Genomic DNA, 26139 nt, shown 5'->3' with positions numbered 1-26139 from the left:
TTGCTGAAGCCCGTATTGCTTTATACTGCATCATTAATTGAGCCATCTAGACTTGATATCTATATCTAACTAGGGCGGGTTACAGACCACCAAAAGCGGCGGCCTGCACTCTCCCTTTCCCAGCCGGATCGGGGTATTTAGGCGGCAGAGCGCAGCCGCTGAGGCCCCGATCTGCCGCTTTCCAGGTTGCGGGGAAGCGGCACAAAGGCCCCTCCCCAAAGCCTGGAAAGGGGTGTCCTTGGGGCTTCAAGCCCCTAAGGACACCCCGGGCAGGGGGGAAGAGGAGAAAGGGGCCGCTTGGCCCTTTCCTTGCGTTGTGGGCGCAGCTGTCTGAAGGCTGCGCCCAGCGACGCAAACGGCAAAGAGCTCCATTTCGGCGCTCCTTTGCGGTCGAGGGAAGGGCGCACTATGCACCCTGGCGCGGCGTGACGCATGTCATGTCCGCCCCGCCCCGTATAGAGGGCAGCGCGGTCGGACGTCGTAATGGCGGCAGCATGTGGAACGGCCACTGCAATTTTGTGCGCGCTCCGCACATGCTAGGATTGGGGGCGTCCAGAAAGGACGCCCCTTTCTAACCCTAGCACGCGCAGAGCGCGCACTTTATAGACCCGTTTGTAATGGGCCTAGGAGTAGCTTCCACTTGCTGAGGCAGATCCATTTGCATTTTACTGGCAGTGCCTCTGGTTACGCCAAGGCTTTTTTTTTTTAATAATAGGTGGATCTACCATTAGTTGTATCACCTGGCTGAGGTGTTGTAGTCGAACCTGACATATTGCTCTTTATATTTGGAAAGAACTTTTTCAACCTTTGTAGGCTGTTTCCTTCCTTGTTAAACGCTCTTACTATTCAGTAGGGTGTAAATATGTATCATTATCCATCCTTCCAAATATAGCCATTGATTTTTGCACTCAATTGATCTGATGTTGACAATCCCTAGTTTCTGAGATATTTTAAATGTCTAAACACAATTCTGTTTTGCATCTCCTGTACTTAATATTCACCTTTCTTCCTTTAGTGACAAGGATAATGTGCACATACAATGACAGCAGGTGTTAGTGAAGTGCATTTAAGGCACCTTTTCTTATATAAAAAGATTAGAAACCACCAAGCTTAGGACATGACTATGAAGCCATGATGCTTTTGTCAATGCTAATGTAATTCGATGTCAGCAAATGGCTGTTGAAGGCTCTGGCAAAATATGTGGTGTCCTTGGCCTTGGCCTTGAGCAGACTCACATGTTAGAGAGTAGCAGTGCAGGCTTGATTTACAAAAGTACACAAGTGCACCTGTACCTTTATGGACATGGCATCGGAGAAAAATGGAGGACAATCTGGTTTATTAACATGTAAATCAGGAGTGGGAACCTTATGGGTCTGCAGATGTTATTGAACTACAACTGCCAGCAACTCTAGGCTGCATAACAATGGTGAAGAAGGCTGGATATTGTAGTTCAATCTGGAAGGCCTCACAATTCCCACTTCAATGAAAAGCAGTGTCCTGCATCTAGAGGGAAGTGGCACAAGGACAGGACACATTTTGGCTCAGCCTTGCATATATTTATTGATGACATTCAGTACAAAGGGATTACAATAAACAACATGCCAGAGCCTAGAAACAGATTGTTTTATACCACTCGCTCTCATTGCCAGCCTTCACACAAGTCCAGTCAACAGGCATGTTTCGTTTATTTTACTTCTTGTGTTCTCATAACACAGTTGTGAGTGAATGGTACCAATGCACAGGATATTTGTTTTGCACATTCACCTAGATGTTTGTGTTAATTAACATGCTGCAGGTACAGTAGATTCCACTGACTCTCTGAAGTTGAACCTCTGAAAGTGCAATAAATTCTAATTAGGAGGCATAATTTTGCCATAATTTGACATCAGGTTTAACTGAATGATTGATAACTTCTGATGCACAAATATGGCAAATTACCAGCTTTCAGATGGGCAGACCAACAATACTCAAGTAAGTCATTGTTCTGGGACTGCATCTTAATTGGAAGGTGAGTCTGGGATCCATATCCATGTATCTAGTTTGGGTTCTTTTGAGGGCAGGTAATTTTTACTCTACATATAAAAATTAAGTGAGCCTTCTGTTCTAATTCACCCCCAAACACTTGCCAGCTGAGCATCTGGTCCCTAAGACCTTTCACTCTGTTTCCTAGATTCTGGTATTCTGAACCACAGAGTTAATTGCCCTGCTAATTATCCATCCTCCATGGTGGCACACAATTGGTTTTTGAACCATTAACAGCTGCCTATGAGTTGGGAGCTAGTATGGTTTTCTAGGCCGTGTCCTAGCATGCAAGAGCTATACGGTCATCTGCGTTTATGGTAAAAATACAACCACAGTATTTTTAAATCAAATACAGTATACCCCTTGAATCTTGTGAAAAGATTTAAAAAAATGCCACAGCCAGTGGTTGACAGCTCTTTCTAAAAACAAACTCCAGATATTTCATACTGTGAAGGATTCCAAACTTTAAGGGTCCGATGACACAAATTCTGAGTGGAAATAAATATCACCCTTTTTCATCAGCTTTGTAAGCTCAGTGTAGTTTAATAGGAGGGCTTTTGTTTTCTTTCCAGCTTTACCAGGAGGTAAAATTAGGCGTGAGAGCAATATGAATGCATTTGAGAATAAGGCTATTCATTGCAAGGCACCACCAGTCTCATTCCCCCACTTCAGAATGGAGTAAAACCCAGAAAGCAACAGTTCTGCACCAGCCAAGAAAGTGTTGCCTAGCAAAGCAGAAAAGGAAAACAAGGACACAAGAAACAAGAGGAGAAATCGTTTCTGCAAAAGATCATCTTGCCTCTGGGAGTGCAAAGAATCCAAAGATTGCCCAGGCATGAAAACAACCAAAATTACACTCAGGACCTCAAATTGTGAGTACACTCATGCTGTTTATATTGGAATGGGCATTTCATTGAGGGCAGAGGAGAAAACCCAGCTTTACAACCTCAAATGATAACAAATTGTATCTATGGCTGCTTAATGTCTATAGACTTGATGCATTCACCATATCGAGTATGTTCCAAGGCATCTGAAAGGTAACAAGATCAGGTCAGCCTGACTTGATGCTAATACAGCAGACACAGGAATGAACATCACCTCTCCTCTGTATCCAAAAATATCTCCCCCAATAATAAGGATGCAATAATTTGTCAACTAAGCGGCTTCTCCACTCTTCTGCTTGCCAAATATATTTGATAACAGAACCTTTCCCTCACCATGTCCTGGTGTAGACAAAACACTGAAACCATATCAGTAAAATGGAGCCTGCCTTGTGTGTGTATGCTCTCTATCCCCTGCTTCTGTTCTGTCTGCAACAATTTCCTTTCATATTCTTTCTTGACATTATAATTGTTTTCATTACCTGGAATTTATGTAAACCATGATAAGGTAACCAGCCATCTTCATAACTAGTTTCTGGTTACAAACAGATATGGTTTGCATTTATTAATGCTTATGTTAGTTCCCCTGCCACACAAAACATTTTAGCAGTGGAGAGAGAAAATGACTTTCAGAAAGAGGAGGAGGACAGGATGGAATCACTGCACCCATGAATTTGCCTCTCTGAAAGGCAAACACTTATGGCAGGTGCTGCTTTTTGTTTAAAAAAATTATGTAGTCACTATTTCAGTAATTTGTATTGTCTGTAAGGGGGCTGACATTGAAATAGAATTATAAAGGCCTATAAGAAATAGACTAAATAGAATAACAAAGGGGCTGTACAGACAACCTGGTAAGAGGCGGCTCTATTCCACCCTGGAAGTGCTGGGTTAGGGATGCAGCAAACTAGCACACCATGACCCCAACCCTGTTTAAAAAAGCCGCGAAATGCTGCTCCTATTTGCGCACATAGAGGGATCTATAAGTGCTCCAGTGTGGCATTATGCTGCCCCTCATGCACAGCACTGTTTGGGCACTCTGCATGAGGGACGTCATCCATGGTGTGCACTGTATGGACAGGCGCGTGCCAAGATGGCCCTGGCTGTGCAAGTAGGGTTTTGAGTGTGTGAGTGCTCATCCCTACCTGAGCCCTAGTTCGCTTGCAGGGTCTGTACAGGCTCAAAGTCACATATATAAGAAAACACTGCTTTAACAGAAATTAGCAGCTGTATTAGATCTGTATCTCAAATATCTTGATGAAGTACAAGTTGAATCTCCCTTATTCTGAATTCGAAAATTCAAAATATTCTAAAATCCAAATTATTCTTGTGTGTGGCTGAAGATAGGTGTGGCTTTCTGATGATTCAATGTACACAAACTTTGTTTCATGCACAAAATATTAAAAATATTGTGTATAATATTACCTTTGGGCTATGTGCATAAGGTATAACAAAAGAGAAATGATTTCTGTTTAGACTTGAGTCCCATCTCCATGATATCTCATTTGGAATATACAATATCCAACATCCAAAGAAATTTAGAATCCAAACACTTCTGGTCTCAAACTTTTGGATAAGGGAGACTCAGCCTGTACATATTGTTAACATCCTCTATAGAGAATATCAGAGTACAGTATGTCATACATGTGTTCACAGCTTTTCAACAATGTAAAAAGAACTTAACTTCTCTAAACCCACACCTTTTTAATTTTACAAAGGCTCTTAAAGAAACGTCTAAAGTGAGTGAGGACCTGTGCAGCTACCAAGAAGAAATCCGTAAGAAGTCGAACAACAGAAGGTAAAACTATGTCAGAAATTTTACATTTGGAATATGTGGAATGAAGGGTCCCATTTTCAAGTTTTTTTCCCCATTCCTATAATCTCAGACTTGGGTGTGGCTCCCCATCACAGGAATGTGGCATCATTCCTGGGCAGTACTCTGTCACTCCAAGGAATGGCAGCCAGGAGCAGGGAAGAAACATCACTCCTACTCCATGGGTGTCAGCTGAGCTCTTTTTTAAGAACAAAGAAAAGAAGAAAATGCTCAGACAAATTGTTAGTGACTATGGTAAGTTAATATAAGATTGGCCCAATTTTAACAAATATAGTTTATCTGAAATGTGTAACGCAACAGTGGCATCACTAGAGCTAAAAATGCCCTCAGCCAGTGTGTATATATCCAAAGCAGTGTTCTGGGTATTTCACCCATATGTGATGCCAGGATGAGGTCTGCTGGGCAGGCCCCCTCTGTGCCACCAGTGAGGTTCAATCACTGCTTTGGGATATAGGGAAAAAGCCTTGTCAGCTGGATCTCAACCCCAATCTGGAATGCCCTCCTCCTGGGAGGCACCACTGACACCAACCTAATTTCATTTAGGCACCAGATGAAAACTTGGATTTTAACAAATATAGTCGGGATACATATAGGCCTGCACAACCCTTCCTTGACGATCGGGCTTCAGCTGCACAGCGGCAGCCCCAGAGGCACTGATTCGCGCTTTTCCTGGCCTGGGTAAGCAGCAAAATGCCGCTTCCACAGCCTGGAAAGGGGTGTCCTGGGGCTTATGCCCAAGGACACCCCGACAGGGTAGGGAAAGGGAAGAAAGGGGCCGCTCGGCCCCCCTTCTTGTAGCTCGTGGCACAGCTGTTTAAAGGCCACTCCAGCGATACGCAAGGTGGACGGAGCTCCAAAATGGAGCTCTTCTGGCACCGCTGAAAGGGTGAACAGGAAGTGCCCAGCAGCGGTTTGCCAGGATGTATGTCCACGCCGCGCTGTTTGGCTGCAGTCCGCCGTGACGTCTAATGGTGGCGCCCATGAAGACCAGGGCACCGCCATTACACCGCTCGGTTACGTGCTAGGGTTGTGGGCATCTGTAAAGGACTCCGAGGCAACCCTAGCCATGTATCCAGGCTGGCGCTTGCGCCGTCTGATACCGCCATGTTATCTGAATGTGTACCAACAGTGGCTTTGGCCTATTCATCATCCAAATCCTGTTGTTCATAAAACTCCAGGCAGTAGCTGTATTGGCCATAGCAATACACCACAATAACATCAAAATCCACCAAATAGTATTCTTTATTGGCCAACCAAATGCATGATATCGTTACAAGCTTTCAAAGCTCCACTGGCTTCTTCATCAGGGAAGAGATGTTAAAAAACATTACAGGAGAAAAATGTTGAAGATGTTAGTCATATACCTGCTGTTCTCAGTTCAGATGGTATGGAGGGGTATGACTTGCAGGCTTGCACCTCCTCCTCATGGCCATGTGGCTGCTGGGAACTTCCTCAAAGTCCGAGAAATTTAACATCCATTTGCAACACATAAAAGATTACTTCCTTTGAAATCCTTTGTTCACAGTTTTAAAAACAGTGCTCCAAAAACCTGCAGAAATAATCTGTGGTTTGAGACGCTTGAACGCCCTGACTCTAATGCTAGGGATCCTTGAGAATTGTAGTTTATTGGTTGCACCAGAGCTCTTGACAGTGAAAGCTAAATGTCTCACAAAAGTACAGTTCTTAGAATTCCGTAGCATTAAGCCAGGGCAGTTAAAGCAGTCTCAAACTAGATTATTCTGAGAGTTTGTTTGAGCCGTCAATCCTTTAAATCTTTTGCAACTCACTACAATGCTTTAATATGCTTGAGCTTATTTAAATATGCAATAGTTTTAAACAATATTTATCTTGCTTTAAAGATTTTTTGTAAGCCACTGTGTAGAGCTTATGAGATACTGTAAAACTATTTTAATAAATAAATAATCTCTTTTCATTCCACCTCCCATCAGGGATGTTGTGGCATTTCTCGCCGCTATCCTGGCCACTTGCTCTTTCTCTTCTCCTACACTTTACTAACATGTGGCAGGAAGGAAAACATTTTCAGACATGACCAGTGCAATGGCAGACCAGCCCATGGCTTCACTATATAAGTTTTTTTAATGAATACGAGATGGTACTATAACTTTTGTTTAGTTGCTGCCTGGAGTTTTTTCCTTCGTCAGGGCATGTCTACAGGGCCAATTAACGGTTGTCCTCCTGCCTTCACCTAACCGGCCCACAGAATGAACAGAAGATTTGGTTTACAAGGACTGGGCAGTAGCTGTATAATCTAACAGTGCTGTTTATTGATGCATCTGATTAAAATCCCCCCCCCCCGCCGAAATGATATTTTTATACAAATATAAAAAACAGCATCATCAGCCGGTAGGCAGAAGTTAGGCAGACTTTCCCAGGAGGTGGCTGGGTGGATCGGTATAGTTTCCTTTAAAACAACCTTTCCCAACCAGGTGCATCCCCTGATGTGTTAGACTGCAGTGATGTCTGATGAACATTGTAGTCCAACACATTTAAGGGCCAGAGAGAGTGCCTTGTAAGAGACTTAAAAAACAAGTTACGACTATTGTTTTTTTTCCAGTTTCTACAGTTACTCTCAGGATGCATGGTGTGTTAGAGTAAATTTTAGAATAATTGCTGTCTTGAATACATTGCACTTTCTCAGTGATATTGTAAGATCACATATGGATTTGCAATGGTTGGATCTGATCTTATCAATGAATAAAATAGAGAACTTGTACTCCTCCAATACGGCATACCTCAGTTCACAAGACCCCTGTCAAAGAAGCTTTTTTTTATTTTTTTACAAAGTTGTTTTGTGCCCATTAAGCCTTTCTTTTCTTCTTGTCCTTGTCTAGTGGAATATTTTAGTAGTACAAGCATTGGAAAATGGTGGGCTGGAAGAACACGCATTTCTGTGTCAGGGATGCAGCAGCTTTCTGAAGTAAAAAATTGTATAAGTTCCAGCTGGAAAGAATTGGATTCTTTCTCTGGTCACTCTTACAGTAGCTGTGTGTCCTACGCACAAAAAGGCAACATAAACCAGCAACTGCCTCTAGATACCTTTCTAACTTGCAATGAACAACTAACAGAGAAGAAGGAAGCAGATAAGCCTGCCTCACCAGCAATCCCCCCATGTATAAAAACAGGATCATCAAAATGAAAATATAAGAAAAGTAGAGGCTGTTGAAAGGGGTGGTGGTGGAATCCCGTTATTGAATTTAAAAAGTGTTTTGAAGTGGTTCTCTAGAAGGTTCAGAACATTTGGTTTACAGTGTGCCCTCCCTACGTGGGGATCCATTTGGATCCTCTGCATAAGGAAAATCAGCGTATGCTGAAGCCCCATAGGAAGTAAATGGGGCTCATGCCTGTGGTGCCTGGCGATGGCGCACACCCCATTATTACTTCCAGGCACACAACGGGCTCTTCCAGCGTGGCTTTCAACGTATGCTAAAGCCACGTACGATACACCTGCATAAAACGTGGGCGCGCTGTACTTATGTAGGGCTTACCTGGCAGCATGAAACATGCTGAAAACTGCTCTTTTTTTATGGTTGTAGGAACCTGCCTCTATTCTTTCCATGTTATTCTGCCTCTGATAGCAATTTTCTATGAAAGAAGTACTGCTAAGAAACACTCCACTCATTAACTGAGGTATACCCATATTACATATGGCTGCAGGGCTGATAGAGAGAGTGGAGAAACAATTAACATTACTATTATCTCTTCCATGTTTTTTTTTTCTTGCTATGCCAGAAAGAAGTTGTTTCCTGTCTGGGAGAATCTGAAGAAACAGAAGTCACACCAATTAAAACCAAAGAGATGAACCATGTGCATAGAGTGATCCACACCAGCTTCAATTTATTTGAAACAGAGGAACAAAATAATAAAGAAATTTGATGGGCAACAACAGGAGCTGAAGGAGAATCCATCCAGTGCTCTGCTGGGCTGGATAATAAGTGCCTTTCCCCTCGGCAAACAAAAGAAGCACCCTGTTCCTCCTAGAAGCACTTCTCGGCATTTGACAAGCCTTTGTCCCACGTTTCTGAAGCATTTGTCAAAGATGTAGGGTACCAGAGCAGCTGTAGATCCAAGATGATTCAGGATGGAAATGTATTTAGTCATCCCTTTTTGTCCAAGCAGTGTGATGCTCCAGTGTCCCTGAGTGTTGCTAATACCCCTGAGGCACAGGACCCACAGAGAAGACAGATCATCCCTTGAATGCAAGTCTCCTCGTCAGGATTATGATACAACACATGGTCCTGTGATGCAAGCAGGGTTGGGAGTTGTGCTCAGAATGACTATCCCCCACACTCTGTCCAGAAAAGCTGTTCTGATGGGAACATGGGGCCTTCAAAACAGCATCCTCAATTGCCAAAACAGTGTTCATTATGCCAGGGACATCTAACACCCCTGCAGTGACACCCTAGGGGGATCTGGATAGGAACTGGAAAAACTCAGCGCAATGAAACGCTGGAAGCAAAATTGATGAGTTCAACAGAACTGTGTTCATACAGATAAAGGTCAAAAGTGCCTGCAACCGAACCAGAGTGCTTTCAGTACCACCTGGGGATCCCAAACCTCATTGTCTCCTGCAAGATGGACAGCCTGCAGAACACAAAATGAAAAGTCAGCAGGTGTTCTGAATCCCAGACTGTCTTCCAAGAAAGAAGAAAAACCATGCAAACCCAGCAAAAATGTCAAAACAGGCAACAAAAAGGCAACTGAATGGGCTTCTTCTCAGCGGCTACATCATAATGCTTCATGAGCATGACTGGCGGCCAAGTAAATTTGTCTGGTCGCCCACGATCAGCTGATTCTCGGTCCACTATGGTGTTTGTTGAAAGCTTCTGAAGAACTATGAGAGTCGGCCTCCTTGTGGAACTCAAAGTTCATCAAGAGAGTGGGTGCCATCAAAAGCTGAATACTGAGGTGGCTGTGAAAAATTGAGCACATATTTGAAATGCTCAGACTGACCAAGAAAAGCAGGAGCTGCAGAAGACTTCAGTCAAGCCCATTGGACTTACAACCAAATTATGGCAAGGAGAAACTGTGATTTCTGAGGTATCATTAAAATTGATCAGTGGTTGCATCATATTAGTGAATCATTGCTCCCCGAGCTTATCTGCAGTCCTCCCAACATGGCTATTGCTGTGTTACGAAGAGCAGGAGATAAGACGGGACATTCTGCTCTTTTCTGTTGCTGATATGCTGGAACAGTAGTCATGAAAAAAGGTCTGAACATGTTACATGCTATGTCCCTGTTCTCCAAACAACACAGAAAGGGGAAGGCTGAAAGCTTACAGTGGTTTTTGAGGTGGTAGGGAGAAGCACTGAGAGATGTGAAAGTAAATAGAGTGTACAGAAATGACCATATGGGAGGCGATGCTAACAAAGGAAATTTTACAAAGATGTATAGGGGCTAAGATGACAAAAACGCAGCATCGGAGGACCCAAATCAACCAATGTTAAAGGAAACAGGGAAGCAACAAAAAGGTAGCCTCAAATGCAGCTGGAAAGGTCGGTGTCAAGTGGCTATGCACAAAGACACCAGATCGCGGAGGGGGGTAGTAGGAGAAAGGGGCAAATCGGACAACTTTCTCACTTGAGTCGGGGCGCCGTATAAGTGCTGTGCCAGCGATGCAAAACGCGAGAAGGCGGCTTGTTTGTAGCTTCATCAAGACAAGAGAAAGGGTGGCGGTTAGGCGCCTCGCGCCGGAGACGTAACAACCGTGCCGATGCCTCATTTGGAGTGGGCGCCGCAGTGGTGAAATGATCAGGGCGGCGCCAATTGTACTAGGGTGCCGCCATTTTTGTACGGTCGGGTCCGGTAGTAGGGTTAGGTGGCATCAAGACTGGACCGCCCCTTTCTAACCCATGTAAGCGCTCATAGAGTACTACGGCCGCTTGTACCGGACCATAATACCAACATTCCTGATAACAGGATCCTGGCCATTCACTTTTTAAAATTACTATTTATCTATCCTTCCTCCAGGCAGGCTGAAGCAGCCACATAGGTTTGCATCCACACTGCCAGAAAATATCCAGTGTGATGCCACTTTGCCACGGGGGGGGTGTCTCAACATTTTGGATTCTGGATTTGTATGTTGGTGAGACACTTCCTTACTCTGTCGAGAGCTCTGGTGCCAATAATAAATTGACATTCCCAGATTCTTCGTGGTTTGGGGGCATGCCATCACATGTGGTAGAATGTGCCCTTGTCATGTTGTACATTCCTCCTAGGTATCCAATCGGCAGATTTTTTCTGATTTGGCTATCCTAGCCGGTGTAAGAAGCACACCTACTAAATAATTTATAAAAATGTTCCGTAAAACCTTTAAATTTTCACCTCCAAACTCTCTCGAATGGTCCATTGTTTTACTGCACCTATATTTTGAGGCACATAAGACCATATTTGATTAACTACTTGTCTTCTGTTTCGATTTCCATTAATAACTTATGAAGTTAGGAATATACATTTTTTGTTACATGAAGGAGTACAGTGGCCCTTCTTTACACTGATTTTTTATACACGGATTCAAGCATCCACAGTTTGAAAATGTTTCAAAAAAAGTATACATTTCAAATAGCAAACCTTGATTTTCCATTTTTTATAAATGAACCCCTTTTTTGCTATTTCAATTAATATTCATGGGAATTGAGCATACACAGATTTTGTGTATAAACACGGGGGAATCTTGGGAACCAACCCCAGTGTAGAACAAGGGTACACTGTTATTTGTCCAAGTTGGTCGTGGTATTCGCTTGTCACAGCTTTTTGTCTTTAAAAAAATCGGTACGAGTTGATAATGCATATACCAATAACAATTATATTTTTCAATGACCCAATTCTTCTGTGATTGTAGAAGAAAAAATCCTTCTCTTTTTTCAAAGTAATTTATAAATTAACCAATTAATCAGTATGGAGATTTTCTCCTTTGCAGAAGCATCATGTGAGGGCCTGTCTTTAGGCCCGAAAACCAGGTACAACAGCCGAATTGCCTAGCAGAGCCATTGAAGATAGGGGGGTGGGAAGCACAGTAGGAAACAGGCCAAGGGTAGGGCACATGACATAGGCATATGTGGCCTGATTCCATTGTCAAAAATCCACCCTTTCTTTCTTTCCGTTCTTTCTTTTCTTTTCTTTCCTTTGCTTTCTTTCTTTCTTTCTTTCTTTTCACTCTCTACTCTCGTCCGTCATATTTACATGTCGGGGGGTGGTAGTTGGGCTGTTGGATTTTCCTTGCCTGCCTGCCTATTTCCAAAATTTCTTCCTGAATCTTCTGAAACAGTGGCATCGGATGACAGGGGAGTGATGGTAACAGTGGAAGGAGAGGAAAAGAGGATTCCCAACAGTGTGGCAGTGTGTTTGCTGTATTAGTTGCTTGGTTGTATCCATTGTATTACCTTTGCAGAGTCTGGCTTCTGAGGAGAAAAGTGAGAGGCGTCGACTACAATAGTCAGCTACCAGTCTGACATATTGACATAAATTTTTTAGTGCCAAATTTAGACAGGAAAATTAGACAGGGCCCAAAAGCTAGACTGTAATCTGCAATGCATGCATGCATACTACATATCACACAAACTGCATACGAGTGTCAATGTGGTGTAATGGTTTGTCAGAATGACATTAATAGATTAAAAGCTGGCAAAGCTAACAAAATTAATTTCAACACAGAGAAATGAAGTAAGGTCTACTAGCACTTAGGCGGAAAAATAAAATGGCACAGATATATGATGGATGGGGGGACACCCTGGCTGAATGAGACTACATGTGAAGAATGGAATGGGGGAATCTGGGAGTTCCAAGTAGAAAGAAGAGGAGACCACAAATTGAACATGAGTCAAGAACAGTGGCGATGCGGCAGCTAACAAGGCCAGAGGTTATGCGATGTTAGCGTCATCGATAGAAGTATGTGTCTAATACAAGAGAAATAATAGTGCCACTTAATTCTGCTCTGGTCAGGCCCCACCTGTAATATGTGTCAGGTCTGGGCACCACAGATTTAGAAAAAAAAGTGGGGAGGGGTGTGGTGGATAAGGACTGGAGGCATGTCCGAGAAGGAGGCGATTAAAATGGTAAAAGAAAGGGTCTGGAAACCATGGTCTTAATGAGGAGAACGACTAAGGGACTGGGATGTTAGCCTGGGAAAGAGAAGGTTAAAAGGGAGGTGAAATGAGGTGGATCCCTGTTTAAATACTTTGAAGGTAAATGGTGTGGGGGGTTTCCACGGGTGGGGGGGGTCACGGTGGGGAGGTGATGAGGCTTTTTTCTTGTTGTCTGCTGCTCCAGAAGGGTGGGGTTGTGTGTGTTGTGGAGGAGGGGGGCGCGAAGAACCAAGTGAGTGTGTCAGTGCGCTGACTGGACGCGGGGGGTGGTATGGTGTGGTGTCGTCATGTGATGCAAGCTCCAAGGAAAAGATATTCCACCACGATGCACGCTGCCACACCGGGTGGGTGGGTGTTTGGGTGGGGGTTGGGGTGGTGCGGGGGGGGGGGTGGCGCGTAGAGGAGGTGGAGGGGTGCCCAGGTGCGCGAGGGGGTGTGCCGGGTCCAATCATCGGCCCGTCAAGCATTGAGGGGCTTGTCGGACGTTGGGGGGTTGCCGGGCTTGGAGCAGGGTGTGAGGTGGTGCTGTGTCTGTTTTGTGGTGTGTCGATGTGGGTGGGGCAGTGGTGAACAGTGGGGCCAGGGGGAGCGCTCGTGGAGTTGGTGTGGGGTGGGTTGAGGTGGGTGCGTTGGGTGTATATATTAGGCGCGGGGTTGGCGTGCGTTTTGGGCGAGGTCTTAAAAACAATGGCTGGATGGCCCATCTGTCCGGGATGCTTTGATTTAAAAGTCGGCTGCGGATGTCAGGGGGGGGGTGTTTCCGGGTCTGCAGAGTGAGGGGGCAGGGGGGTTTTGTTGTCAGGGGCGGTTGTTGGTGTTGTTTTTGGGGGGGAGTTGTTCGCACGTGGATTGCTGGGGGGTGGTTTGTTTTTTTAGTGTTCTGCTGACAGGTCAACAAAAAGTTGGTGGACTCTTTTCTGTTATTTAGTGTAATTTAGAGGAGGAGAGACGGGGGAAGAGGGGGAACGGAGAATAAGAGATGGGGTGTGTTTGTACCGTGTTACCATAGGAGTTTTTTCTCTTTCTTTGTGCTTATTTAGTGTTATCTCTATTTCTCTTTCTCTCTTCTCTCTCTTCTCTCTGTATATTTGTTTCTATGAGTTCCTCTTGGTTGTCTCTTGATTTATAGCGATCTACCTAAGAGTAAGGTGCGAGTGGGGGGGTGATGGCTGGGGTGGTGTCTCTTTTCGTCGGCGGAATATTCTTAGTAACTCTCCATAACCTATATTCGACCACACAAAAAAAGTTCTCTCAAAATAAGATATAGGTCCACGTCCAGTGTGGTGGTTCTATTTGGGAAATGTGTCGAGCTACTATAGATAAGATTTCTCGGAATGCTTCTAGCACCAAAGATTGGAGTTGTAATGATTGGGAGATAAAACAAAAAACAAACAAAAAAAAAAAAGGGGCATGTTTATCTCTCTGTGTCTTTTCTATTTATTTGTTTTTAGCGAATTTTTGGGGGCACGAAAAGAGGAAAGATAAAAGAAAAAAAAAAAAAAATAAGATGGTTATAGATACGGTAAACAGAGTAGTAAATATAAGAGTGAAAGGCACTGAGGTAACCAGGAAAAAGAAGGATGTGGATAAGGTATGATGTAGAATAAAGCTTAAATTTGGTGTGTATGGAGATGAGATGAACAAAAAAGATAGGGCAAGATTAAGAAACTCTATAGGTGTAAGTAAGATCAGGGGAAGTAGAGAACTATACCAAAGAAAAAATAAAGAGCATATAGTGTGAGGGTGGCTTGGTGGTTGAGGAGGGGAGAAGGAGGGGATAGGGGATCAGGGGGGTGCAAGTGGAGGAGAAGACTTATAATGGAGAGAGTTAGAAATTATCTGAGAAGAAAGAGGAATTAGTTAGGGAGAAGGAAAAATTCTAACTATTGACCTTCCGATGAGAGAGAAAGAAAAAAAATAAAAAATAGCTAGGGGGGATTAGGGAGGAGGTAGAGAAAGGTGAGATAGCTAAGCAATGAGAGACTCTATGCTATAGTGGTAGGAGAGAGGGCGAGGTGGAGATTGGTTAAGGTAGAGAGAGAGAGAAAACAGTGAAGGGTATAGTGAGGGAGACCGGCGGGTTGTGGAGGAGTGGTGATCTGGTATCGGTGCGGTGAGGTGTTCGTGTGGTGTTTTTTATCTGAGTACTGAGGAAGATATCCCAGAAAGGAGAAGGGAGGCTGTAGGGCTAAAAAGACCGGTTTATCTCAAGCCGTCCAAGATGTAGAGGTGTTGGGTGTTGTGCGAGTGGGAAGGCGCGGGCTGGCACGCGGGGCAAGGCGAAAAGGGCGAAAGGCCAAGGAACCAGGGGGGCCCGAGGTGCTACAGGGAAAAACACAGGGGTGACACCCGCGAGGGGTGCGGGTGACGAGGGCTTGCAACCAGTGCGTGTTTGTTGATGTGTGTGCTTTAAGGATATTATGAAAAGGGAACCCCGAGAAAAGGGCCGGAAAGAAGCACCCAGAGAAACGGGCAGGAACAGGGGGAACCGGAGGAAAAACCAAGGGAACGAAGGAGAAGGCGGAGGAACAGAAAACGCAAAACAACGGCGGGCAGGCCAGACAGGACCGGGGCAGCGGGACAAAAGGGGGGGGAAGGAGGAGAGGAGGGACGAGCGGGGCGGACCAGAAACAGGAAGACCAAACACGGGAGGACACGGGGAAGGCGGCAGCAAAGCGCCGCCGAAAGAGAGAGCACAGAAAAGAGAAGCACGCAGAGCGGGGGGGAAGAAAAGAACCGACAAGGGCCAAAGACACCAGGCAGCAGCGGCCAGAGCCCCAGGGCCACCCAACCCAACACAGAACACCACCAAGGAGGGGGGGACACCCAAAGACAGAACAAAAGAAAAGGCAGCCGGAAAACCGGGCGAAGACGAAAGGAGAAGCGAAAAAAGGACAGGGACCACCAAGGGCCAGCACGCCAGGCCAGGGGAACAGGAACGACGAGCCAGAGGAGCAGCCAGACCAAGAAGAGCGCCAGGCGCCGGACGGCAAGCCGACGCCCCAAGGGCGGAAACAAGAAGCGAAAAACAAGGAAACCGAAGCCCGAAACAGGACGCAAAACCCCAACCCAGAGGAGACAAACCCCCGCACACGCCGCCAAAGGCCCAACAGCCCGACACCCGCGGGCCCAGAAACAACGCAAAAGCCGGGAGCCGGGCAGAGAACACCACGGCCGGGCCGAAAGCACGAAAGCAGACACCCGACCGCGCCGAGGGGAGGAAGCACGGGGGAAACCGGGCGGCCAACAAGCAACGAGCAAAACAACCAAGGGCCCAGACACCGAAAAACGAGAACAACGGAAAGGACGAACCGACGAAGGAGGCCCCCAAAAGGGCAGCACGGAAACCCAAAGCGGCCAAGAGCGCACCCCCGCCGCCAGACAACCACAACCCAGCCGCGAAGCCGCAACCGGGAAAACCACGAGCGCCACACCCAAAGGGCGACCACCCAGGAAAGCCCGCCAAGAAGCCCACAAACCACCGGACCGGAAAAAGCGGAAAAGCCGCAACCGGCCAAGAAACCCGCCAACAAAAAAACGAAGGGGACCCAGGGCCCCGACCCGAGGAGGAGGGAAAAAAAGAGGAGGAAAGCGGGAAGGGGGGGGGGGGGGAAGAGGAGGGAACACGCCCGAGGCCGCAGAAGAAGCAAGAAAGGGAGAGGAGGGGAAGAGAAAAGAGAAGAAGAAAAAAGGGAGCGCGGGCGCGACACAAGCAAACGGGAACGACCGCAGGAGGAGAGGGGAAAGAGGAGAGAGGAAAAAGAGGGCACCCCCACAAAGGGGCCACCCCGCAGCCAACAACACGCGCGAAAAGGGACGCAGCGGGCCAGGGAAAAGAAACGGCCAACAGGCGGCAGCCCCGACCGAACCCCAAGAGGGCCAGAGCCGGCAAACAAGCGGAACCAAAGAAGACAACGGAGCGCACACCCCGAACGCCAGCGCCAAGGAAAAGCGCCACCGGGAACACGAAAAAAAACACAGGAACGAAGCGACGGCGCAACAGGGAAGCCGAGAACCGGGGAGGCAAGCACAAGAAAGGGAAAAGGGAACGGAGGCCCGCAAAGCAGGCACACCAAGAAGGGAACGGGGGCGGGAAGACAAGAAGCAGGGAAGCCAAGGGCACACAAAGCCGGGCAGACCAACACCAAGGCACCGACAACGCAAAACAGACAACAACACAGGAGGGGAGAGAGGGGGGGAAAACAAGACAAACCAGGGGGGCGGAACGACGAGCAGACCGCGACACCGCGCCGCCCCCCAAGGCAGGCCACGACCCGGAAAAACACAAAACCCGCAGCAACAAACAACCCGGACACACAACCAGCGCGCAGGGAGCAGACGCACACGAGGGCGGCAACACACAACGGCGGCACGGGACACGGGACAGCAGGCACAAAAGCGCACCGGGAAGCCGCCCGGCACGCCGAGGGAGCAGCGCGAAGACAGAGGGGGAAGGGGGGCGACGGAACCCAACCCCGGGAGAGCAGGCCAAAAAACAGCCAAAGAAAACGCACCCCCACAACAACAACGGGACCGGCCAGCCCCAGCACCCAACCACCGGGAAAACACCAAAGAACGCCGAACGGCGGAGCAGGGGGCCGACAAAGCACACCCCGAAACGCGGGCGAGGAAAAAGACAAAGAGGCAGAACCCGGGGGACGGCAAAAACGGGGAGCCGGAGCAGGACAGCGCAGGGGGAGAAAGGAAAAAAGACCGCCACACCCCAAAGGGGGGGGGCAGGGACAGAACAGAGAGGGGGAAGGCGCGACGGCCGGGAGAACAAGCAAAGCAGCCGCCCCAGACGGGCCGAGGGGGAAAGCAGAAAGGGCGGAGACACCGGCAAAAAACCAAAAAGCGGCAGAGAGGGGGAAGCAGGGGAAAAGGGAAAAAGGAAAACAAGCAAGACGAGGACAAGAAACAGTATAGACTTGATCATAACAGGATTGTACCTGCACAAAGAGCAAAATAAAAATTTAGCCCCAATATGAATTTTGCTTTCTCCCCACAAAAATTTTTCTTTGTTTCCCACATAGCTACACTCCTGGATCATAACAGGTGATTCTTTCCAACAACAACAACATGACTCTGTGGAAAACTCTATGAAGCCTTGACCTTGCTTAACATGTTATCATTACATTAGCTTTTATAATACCACTGGCAGCCAAAATAATAAACCCTCCAACATTTCAGAGATTAAAACAATGGGATATGTTTCCAAGCAACATGAGAATGTGGTCAAGATGGCAAAAGTTGTTAAAGAGGAAGAAAACTCAAGCTAGGAGAGGCTGCAGCAGTTTGCTTTTGCCTGAGCCTATTGGGAGGGGCACAATTCCACCTCGTTCACTCCTCACTTCTGTGTTTACTGAGTGTAAACATCTTCTGCACTTTGAACTCAGTTACAGCAACTGGACTAAGCTGAACACAAAGGGGAAAATGGGAGAAGAAAGAGATGGGACATTTTAAAAGCTGAAAAACTGGGATAAGAGTGGATTATTAAGGACTTTTCCTTGGCAAATCAGGACAGTTGGAGGGTATGAAATAATCAAGAATACCTCTTCTATTTTCTTCTGCATGACTTTCCATTGACATTCCCACTCTTTCCTCTCATTGTCAAAACGCTCCAGTAATTCCATCTTCTCTTTATTCCAGTCCCTCTCAGTTGTGCTCTCCAGCTGGGTCTGTAGGGCCATGGCTGCAGCGGTTCAACTGAGTCTTCCCTGAATGTTCCTTGGGGTAGGGAAGTGGTTAAACCAGGATGAATGTTACTTCCTTTGGGTACCACCTTTTCTGTTGTGGTGATGGTGGGGAGAAAAAGAGAACAGAAGAAAAACGGAGAAATCACTGTATGTCTTTTGCACTAAATACTGATTTCAGACTATTGCTTTTTTAAAAGGAAAGTCCCAACACAATACATCTGTATCTACACTGCAGTTAATGCAGTTTGACACTGCAAACTGCCACAGCTGAATGCTATGAAATTTTGGGATTTGTAGTTTTGTGAGTTATTTAGTGAGAGAGCTCTGGTGCCACACTGCAAAGGGGAAATTCAAAATCTAATCACAGACTATCTGTACAACACACCCTCAATTTCAATGCATTTACTTCTTTACTGATCTGTTAGACAACCTACTAAAGGCAATTAATAATAATAAATGAATGAAATAAATGTTTGCTGTAGCACTCACAAAATCTGTTTACAACATTTATTTTAAAATGCATAGTACTACCTCTGGGGGGGGGTTTGAAAATGGTACGCTAAAGATGCTGATATTTTATATTTCTGGTGATTTTGCAAAACCATACACTGTTTTGGAAATATATGTTGCATACTTTCAAAGACAAAACAGGAGCTTCATAATGAGGTTTGCACAGTTGAAGAAGTACAAGATATTAGTCAATTTATAACCAACTACAAGGATGCTTATCATACAAAAGGGAGTGCCATAAAAGACCATCTGTAGACGATTGGCACAAAACGCTTTGGAATATGATATGAGAAAATTAATTACCATACCAATATTAAGACAAGGTTCAGTGATGAAGCTACAATTAGCTTTATAGATGCCTGGGAAAGCATATACTACACTGGAATTTAAATCATCCGTACAAAAATATGCATCTATAGATTTTGAATGCTGGAAAATATTTTATAAGTAAGAACAGCTGATAGACTTAACATACATTGCATTTGTTTTTTTAAAATTGTAATTGAAACTTTACTTTCCCCTTTTATATTTTAAATATTGTTTAAAAAATAAAACTACGATATGCAAAAAAAGGTGTAGTAAGATAACCAGTGACCTATGTGGCCATTATTTTGCTAAGCAGCAGTAAAAAGCAACCTGCATATATAAAAAACAAACATGCATATAACTAACAGGCAGAGAGTATTCATGCAAATAAGATGTACGTGGTCATCTTCAGGATCACAATATCCAGTCCTGTAGAGTAATGCAGGACTGCTACAGATTGCTGAGCCATCTCTGTCCCTCCTGAACTGCTGGACTGTTGAAACTAAAACTTTGACAACTTTGCAAAGCTTAAGACACTGCTCACGTCCTACTTGCTCAGTTTGTTGACAAGACAGCCCTAGTGAATCTAAAGATAGCAGGTTTGCTAATCAAGATGATTTTACACTGACACAATCTTTCTGTCCACCCTCTTTTTCCAATAGGCAAATATAAATACTGTACACATACAAGCTACTCTACAATAGTAGTGGGCTAAATTCATTTTGGATATCTTTGGAGTTTATCAGGCAAGGGAAATTGGAAGTATAATCCAATGGCAATCTGAATGCAATCCTGGGGTTTAATGTTATTGCGTGATAGACTACCATATGCAATTTCGGGCAATGGGAAGTCAGTCTGAATGCAATCCTGGGGTTTCACTTTATTGCGTGATAGACTGCCACATGCAATTTCGGGCAATGGCATGCATTTTTTCGGGCAATGGGAAGTCAGTTTAAATGCAATTCCAATTCACATAAATTCGTTGAAATAGCGAATTCACATGAATGCGTTCTGGCCCCACTTTCTTTTCATTCGAAATTAAGAGAAATTCCTCCTATGTGATAAGCTCCACTGTCTTTCTTCATGAATCCCAACGGTCCACCCACTTGTATTAAATGTACAAAGCAGAGTGGAAAATCAAGATTTTTTAACAGTTAGACTTTAATGCATCTGCTTTAGGTGCTCACTGTAGTTTAGGAATACATGCAGGACAAACCAAATTCCATCACTGCTTCTGGCACCCAGAGCTTGGGAATGTTATATTTCAACTACAGCTCCCAGAATCCCCTGGCTAGCATGGACAAGCAAGCTGCAGGATTATGGAAGTCATAGATCATGAAAGCTGTACTTCCCATGCTCAAAAGTATTTTTTTCATAGTTTTCAAGAATCCTGCTTTATTCAGTGGCAACTGGGGGGAGGGGGGTAGTTGTTGATTTTTAAAAAAAAACTCTTTAGTTGATCTTACTAATTCTTTCTCTTCTTTATTGCTTCACCCCAAAATTGGCACCGTTTGTTTGTTATCAAGTGAAATGCACATTTTTGATATCATTTTCATCAATAGAAATGGGAATGTTCCTAAATATTGTTCTCAAATAGTAGTGGGTGTTGGTTGTGCACCCTTTTGAATTTTCTCTATCTCCTTCTTTTTCTTTTAGGCTATAAGGTAATTAGGAACAGAGGTAGGCAACTGTTGGAACTTAGGGGGCTGCATTGGCTTCCCAGGAGACCTTCTCTTCTGCCAAAAAAAAGGAAGGAAGGAAGGAAGAAAGGAAGGAAGGAAGGAGGTGGGAAGGAAGAAAAAATTTTTCCCCCCCTCTTAATGTCCCCCAACACCTGCTAGAGTGGGTGTGATGCCTTTTTATTTTTTATAATAGGAAGTTATCTAGAAGTCATTGCCAGGTTACTTGCTGTTTCTTTTTAAAAGACTCTCTTTAGCCTAAAATGGCCCAGGGGCATCAAACATGGTGAAATTGCCCCCCCACACACACCCAAGACCATTTTAGAATTTTAAAAGAAGTTATAATCCCCCTCCCCACATTGATATCCTCCAGGGGTCCACAAAAACTGCTCTAGGGCTGCATGCAGCCTGTAAGTCACACTGCCTATCCCTGATTTAGACTATTTGTTCAATACTAGCCCAATATTGTCAACTCTTACAGAAGTGGCTCTCCAGAGTTCTGGCCAGGATACTTTCCTAGCTTTCCCAAACCCAGATGAAAACAGCTGTATCCAGGGTGGCATAGCAGAATGTAATTTTTAAAAGCACAATAAAATATGGGAAAAAATGGATAGACTCCCAATCATTCTAACCACTGAAAGCCACTGAATAGTATACCTGTCCAACATAGCAATCACCTCCTTCTCTCTCCAGTTCTCTTCCAGGCCTGTCATTGGACTCTGAAGCTCCAAATGGCTTGGTCTTTTTCCCTTCTCAGTTTTGCTCCAAAAAGACTCTCCAAAACTAATTCTGGATCAAACACATTATTTCCTGTTTATACCTGCCTGGAAAAAATCAGGACAGCTTTATTACAAATTAGGGTCATGTCAAGTTAACAGAGCTGTTCTAAGACAACACAGCAGCCTTCAAAAAGGAGGCCGAGAGGGAATGATTGTTTAAGCAAAGGGCCTGGCTTTCATGTAGCAAGCAGCCAGCTGACTCACTTCTAGTGCCAGTGTTCCAGCCCACTGCCAGGGACTACAGTGACTATTGTTAAAAACAACTTCTTACTTAAAGTTTCCACTGTAGTGAAAGCTCTTTCACACTATAAATGCTATTTTTCAAAAGAGCCATTTCAATATTTCCAAAACTTTGCCCCAATTCTTGAGTTTGCTTTTACATTTTAAAAAATATACGGAATTCTGGAAGGGCATTTACATTTACTTTCAAACTAACTTAATCAAACAGACTTCAGAATAATTAAAGCAATCCCTTCTCTTTGTCCATCTGATTTGAACAATGTGAAGATTAACCTCTTTGCATATGTCTATATAAAGGGATAAAATAAGGAAAGGCAAAAGATCTTTTTAATGCAGTCGTTCAGTGAGAAGCAGGCTATGCATAACTGTTAAAGAACATGCATGGATATAATACCTTTTCCCTTAATCTGTTTGTATACCATGTATTTACAAAAGAGTCTAGTGAGTTAATAAAGGATAAAGCATAGAACATTTTAAAATTATTACATGGTAAACCAATATTTTCAATGTACAATCTGTTTCCCACAAAACTACATTTCCAAAACCACACTGGAGATAATCCAAATGCAATCAAGTTTTGGAAGAGCACAGCTGGAGTCACTGCATTACAGTACAGTATATGTAAAGTAGAATGAGGTGGCTGGGAGGGAACTCAGGGTCACATAATTCAAGGTCTTACCCTGTGACAGGCTCTTCCTTACTCACATGTTCCTAACAGAACATCACCTATCAACCACACTGTAATGTATTTCATGGAGAACAGAAAGCATGGGCAGGTAGTTAAAAGAATTGGCATGGACCCAGAAAATCTGGACTCAAGTCCTTGTATACCATGGCTTCATTCTGTCACAAGTCAGCTTGTGAGACTCTTCTCCTCTAAGCTTGTGAGACTCTTCTCCTCTATAAAATAGGAATAGCCACAGGGCTTAGCCATCACAACAATACAGTTATGCAAATTATTCCCTTAAACTACTAACAGACTTTAGAAAAGCATCCTCTGAACAGACAGACCTGTAAAGCAAAGGTACATTTTACTGAGACCCATTAAACTGTACCAGCCAAGCAACATCCTGCCAATCTGTTTCTCTTTCATTCATGCTCCCTTTGTTTGTTTGTTCTGCTGCTTTTGGTTTGACCACATTTTCTTGTTGATTGTTTCTGTGGATACTGAACTCCAGCTGATGTTTACATACAGAGAACTGGGTCACTGATTAATTTTGCTCAAGCTGGTATTATGGCGTTGAAACACCTTTGAGGACCTTGGTTTCCCATCTCTGTCTCATCTCAAATGATTCCAGTCTTCCCTAGGAGACTAGAACTAAATTTCCTTTTTACACATAATGGCCAGAGGAGAATCCCCCCCCCCTCTCTCTCTCTCACACACACACAGTTTATATATGAAAGGTTACTTCTGCATGTAAATTGAGACCTTTTCCATTTTAGAAGAAAATACTTTTCAAGCCCAGAGGAAGAACATCCCACTAGTAGCGATCCCCCCTGACACTTCTCCCACCTGCAACTACCCCAAACTCAGCTACCTGAAAACTGGTTCAGTGGATCTGAAAGGAGGTTATCTGGGGTGCACCTCAATTCTTTTGGAATGTTTCATTCCATTTTCAAAGGTCTAAGAGTTAGATACTGCCTTTGGTTTGCCTTAGAAAACAGCAAATCATCTGTCCTTTTGCTGCCCTGACACTTCTCAACAGTGTCCTAGACAAGGTCAGAAGCTCAATACTGAAGTAAACTTCATGTAAACAATCAATACTATTTGCATCAGCTGGATTTTGCCCCCTTCTATAAAACAAGCAAGCTTTCCTTTTTTAAAAAAAAAATGCTGCATGTCACAATGCTTTTTAAGATCTCATTCCATCTGCACACAAATACATCAGTCCAAATAGTTTATAATAAATACCCTTCTGTGGTATGGAAAGCAGCTACTAAAAATAACAGGGAGTGACATCAGTCAAGGAGGTGTTGTTGTAACAGAGAGGAACAAAAGTGGTTGCACAGGGCAGCGCTTGAGATAGGCATTGCCTTCTTGTGATTTATAGGCGTCTCTGTCATTCAGCTGTGCCAGATTTTGAGCATGCATCACAAAACCGTTAAGGTTGGATCACAACGGCAGCAGCAAGCTTTTGTGCTAGTGTGCTTACGCATGTAAGATCCTCTTATGCTGAGAAAATTAAAATCAAATGCCTTTTTAAAAATGTACTGTCAATTCTCTCTCATTGCTTACGAAAAGCTCATTGTGCCTCTCGTCAAATAATCCATTTCTAACTGAAATGATTACTGACCTACATTCAGATCTGGGATAGAGGAGAACTAGACAGATGTCTAAACAACCCTTTTGAAACAACCTTTAAGCCCATCTCATTCTGAAAATATTCCCATTATCTTCAAATAAGGAAAAAGATCAATAAGGGTTAAAAGGAAGAGAAAAGTATAAACCTACCTTTTGTAGCAGAAGAATCCCTTTGCGTGTATGTCAGTCCAAAAGTAAAGTTGTAGTGAAAACAGTGAGGTGAGGAAAAGACTTCCAGTTCTGAAGTTACTGATCCTTCAAAGAAAGGAAAATCATCAGCTTCTCAACTAAGACAAGTTTATTAGTTCAAGTTTGCAACTTTTAGCAAACTGAAAAAGAGTTCCGTTTAGCATCATCCCAGCAGCTGGTTTCCATGTGACGTCAGCAACACGGAGGATGGTTTTAGAAGGCTCTTCCAATCCCCAGCCCTGTAACTTTATATCTTCTCATATTTTATGTAAACAACTTCATGTCCAGGACATTTTTAGGTTTTATAGTGAAGCCCAGTTTTAAACCTTGCCAAAGCTGTCTGTGTAAGTACTAAAGCTGTAACAATAGCCAGTATTACATTTCTTTTGCAATAGACAATAGTCTTTCTTTCCTTTTTCTAAACAAGTATTCTTTTGCTGGAAGAGTCATGTATAATTTTCAGAATTACAGTTATGGTAGAAACCTTCACTTAATTCATAGCTATTTTCCTCTTCAAAATAATAACAGTTAATCAGATAAAAACAAATAATCTCTTTTAAAAAAGGCTTCATTCCATCAAGAACACTTGACAAATATCCAACTCCATCTGGCAAGACGACTCATTTTAAACAAAAATCCAGCCTAACAATCTCCATCAATGCCTGTGCATTCTGTTTATGACTGCCATGGAAGACTATTCAACAGCTGCAGCTTCAGTGGAATGCAGTCACCCCACATCATGATGGGTGAGGGTCACTTGGAGCACACAAAAACCCACAATATTCCAAATTTCCATGGGCTGCCTCTTCCTGGCTATCTCAACATGATTTAAGGGGCAAGTTTAGATTTTTAAGGTGTGCCATTTTATACCTTTTGTATTTTGAAATTACTTCTACTCTGCCAAATAAACATTACCAAAATAATCATACTTCTGGTATTACTGCGAAGCAACACAGATGTGGCAGGGCTGTCACTGGAGGAAAGCAATCAAGCCAGAGCAGGATTACCCCTTTAACCATGCCTCCAAACCACTTCCTAGCTCCCTGTATGATTGGGAATAATTTCTGCAGTGGAAAGAACTTGGCAGTGATAAAAGGTTACTTTGATGCCTTCAACTCTCATAAACTTGTGCTGACTGGGGATTCTGGGAGTTGTGGTTAAACTAAGCAGAGGGATTTGGATCTTTTGTAGTTATAGATTGCAGAGGGTAGCTCCAATGCGGTGACCTTGGGCATGCCACATGCTCTCAACCTCAGGTAATGGCAAACCTCCTCTGAACAAATCTTGCCCAGAAAATCCCACGATATGGTCGCTTAAGGTCACCATAAATTAGAAACAACTTAAAAGCACACAACAGCAACAACCAATCCCCAAAGACAGAAAAGGGTCCACTCTGGAGCCAGCTATGCATGTGCAGCCAAGAGTAGCTGTGTAACCTCAATGGTAGGAATGAACATACAGTCTTCAGCCCTGCTGTATTTATGTAGACTCTTCAGTAACACACAAGTAGGGCTACAGGGCTTCAAGCACATATTGAATGTGAGTACATGCTACATACAGGCATTATAAGCCTATGCTAGGTGCTCTTAAATATATCTCAT

At 44.2% G+C, this 26139-nt stretch overlaps 2 protein-coding genes across 4 annotated transcripts in view; both read right to left on the bottom strand.

Annotated features, from left to right (window-relative positions):
* KIAA0408 (KIAA0408 ortholog) overlaps positions 1–19840 on the bottom strand; it is a 36793-nt gene extending 16953 nt beyond the window's left edge. The window contains exons 1-2 of the mRNA XM_042465712.1: positions 19716–19840; positions 18390–18624 (exon numbers count right to left, since the gene is read on the bottom strand). Coding sequence (XP_042321646.1) covers positions 18390–18527 — 138 coding nt within the window. The 5' untranslated portion in view covers positions 18528–18624; positions 19716–19840. The remainder of the gene's footprint in view (positions 1–18389; positions 18625–19715) is intronic.
* Positions 19841–21736: 1896 nt separating this feature from the next.
* SOGA3 (SOGA family member 3) overlaps positions 21737–26139 on the bottom strand; it is a 45687-nt gene continuing 41284 nt past the window's right edge. For all 3 annotated transcript variants that reach the window (XM_042465684.1, XM_042465666.1, XM_042465674.1), the window contains exons 8-10: positions 24500–24604; positions 22879–22947; positions 21737–21852 (exon numbers count right to left, since the gene is read on the bottom strand). In XM_042465684.1, the coding sequence (XP_042321618.1) occupies positions 22901–22947; positions 24500–24604 (152 nt within the window). In that variant the 3' untranslated portion in view covers positions 21737–21852; positions 22879–22900. The remainder of the gene's footprint in view (positions 21853–22878; positions 22948–24499; positions 24605–26139) is intronic.

The sequence above is a fragment of the Sceloporus undulatus genome, chromosome 1 (assembly GCF_019175285.1).
Source record: "Sceloporus undulatus isolate JIND9_A2432 ecotype Alabama chromosome 1, SceUnd_v1.1, whole genome shotgun sequence".
NCBI classification, from domain to species: Eukaryota; Metazoa; Chordata; class Lepidosauria; order Squamata; family Phrynosomatidae; genus Sceloporus; species Sceloporus undulatus.
Note: the sequence above shows the minus strand (reverse complement) of the source record. Positions and strands in the feature narration are given on the sequence as shown.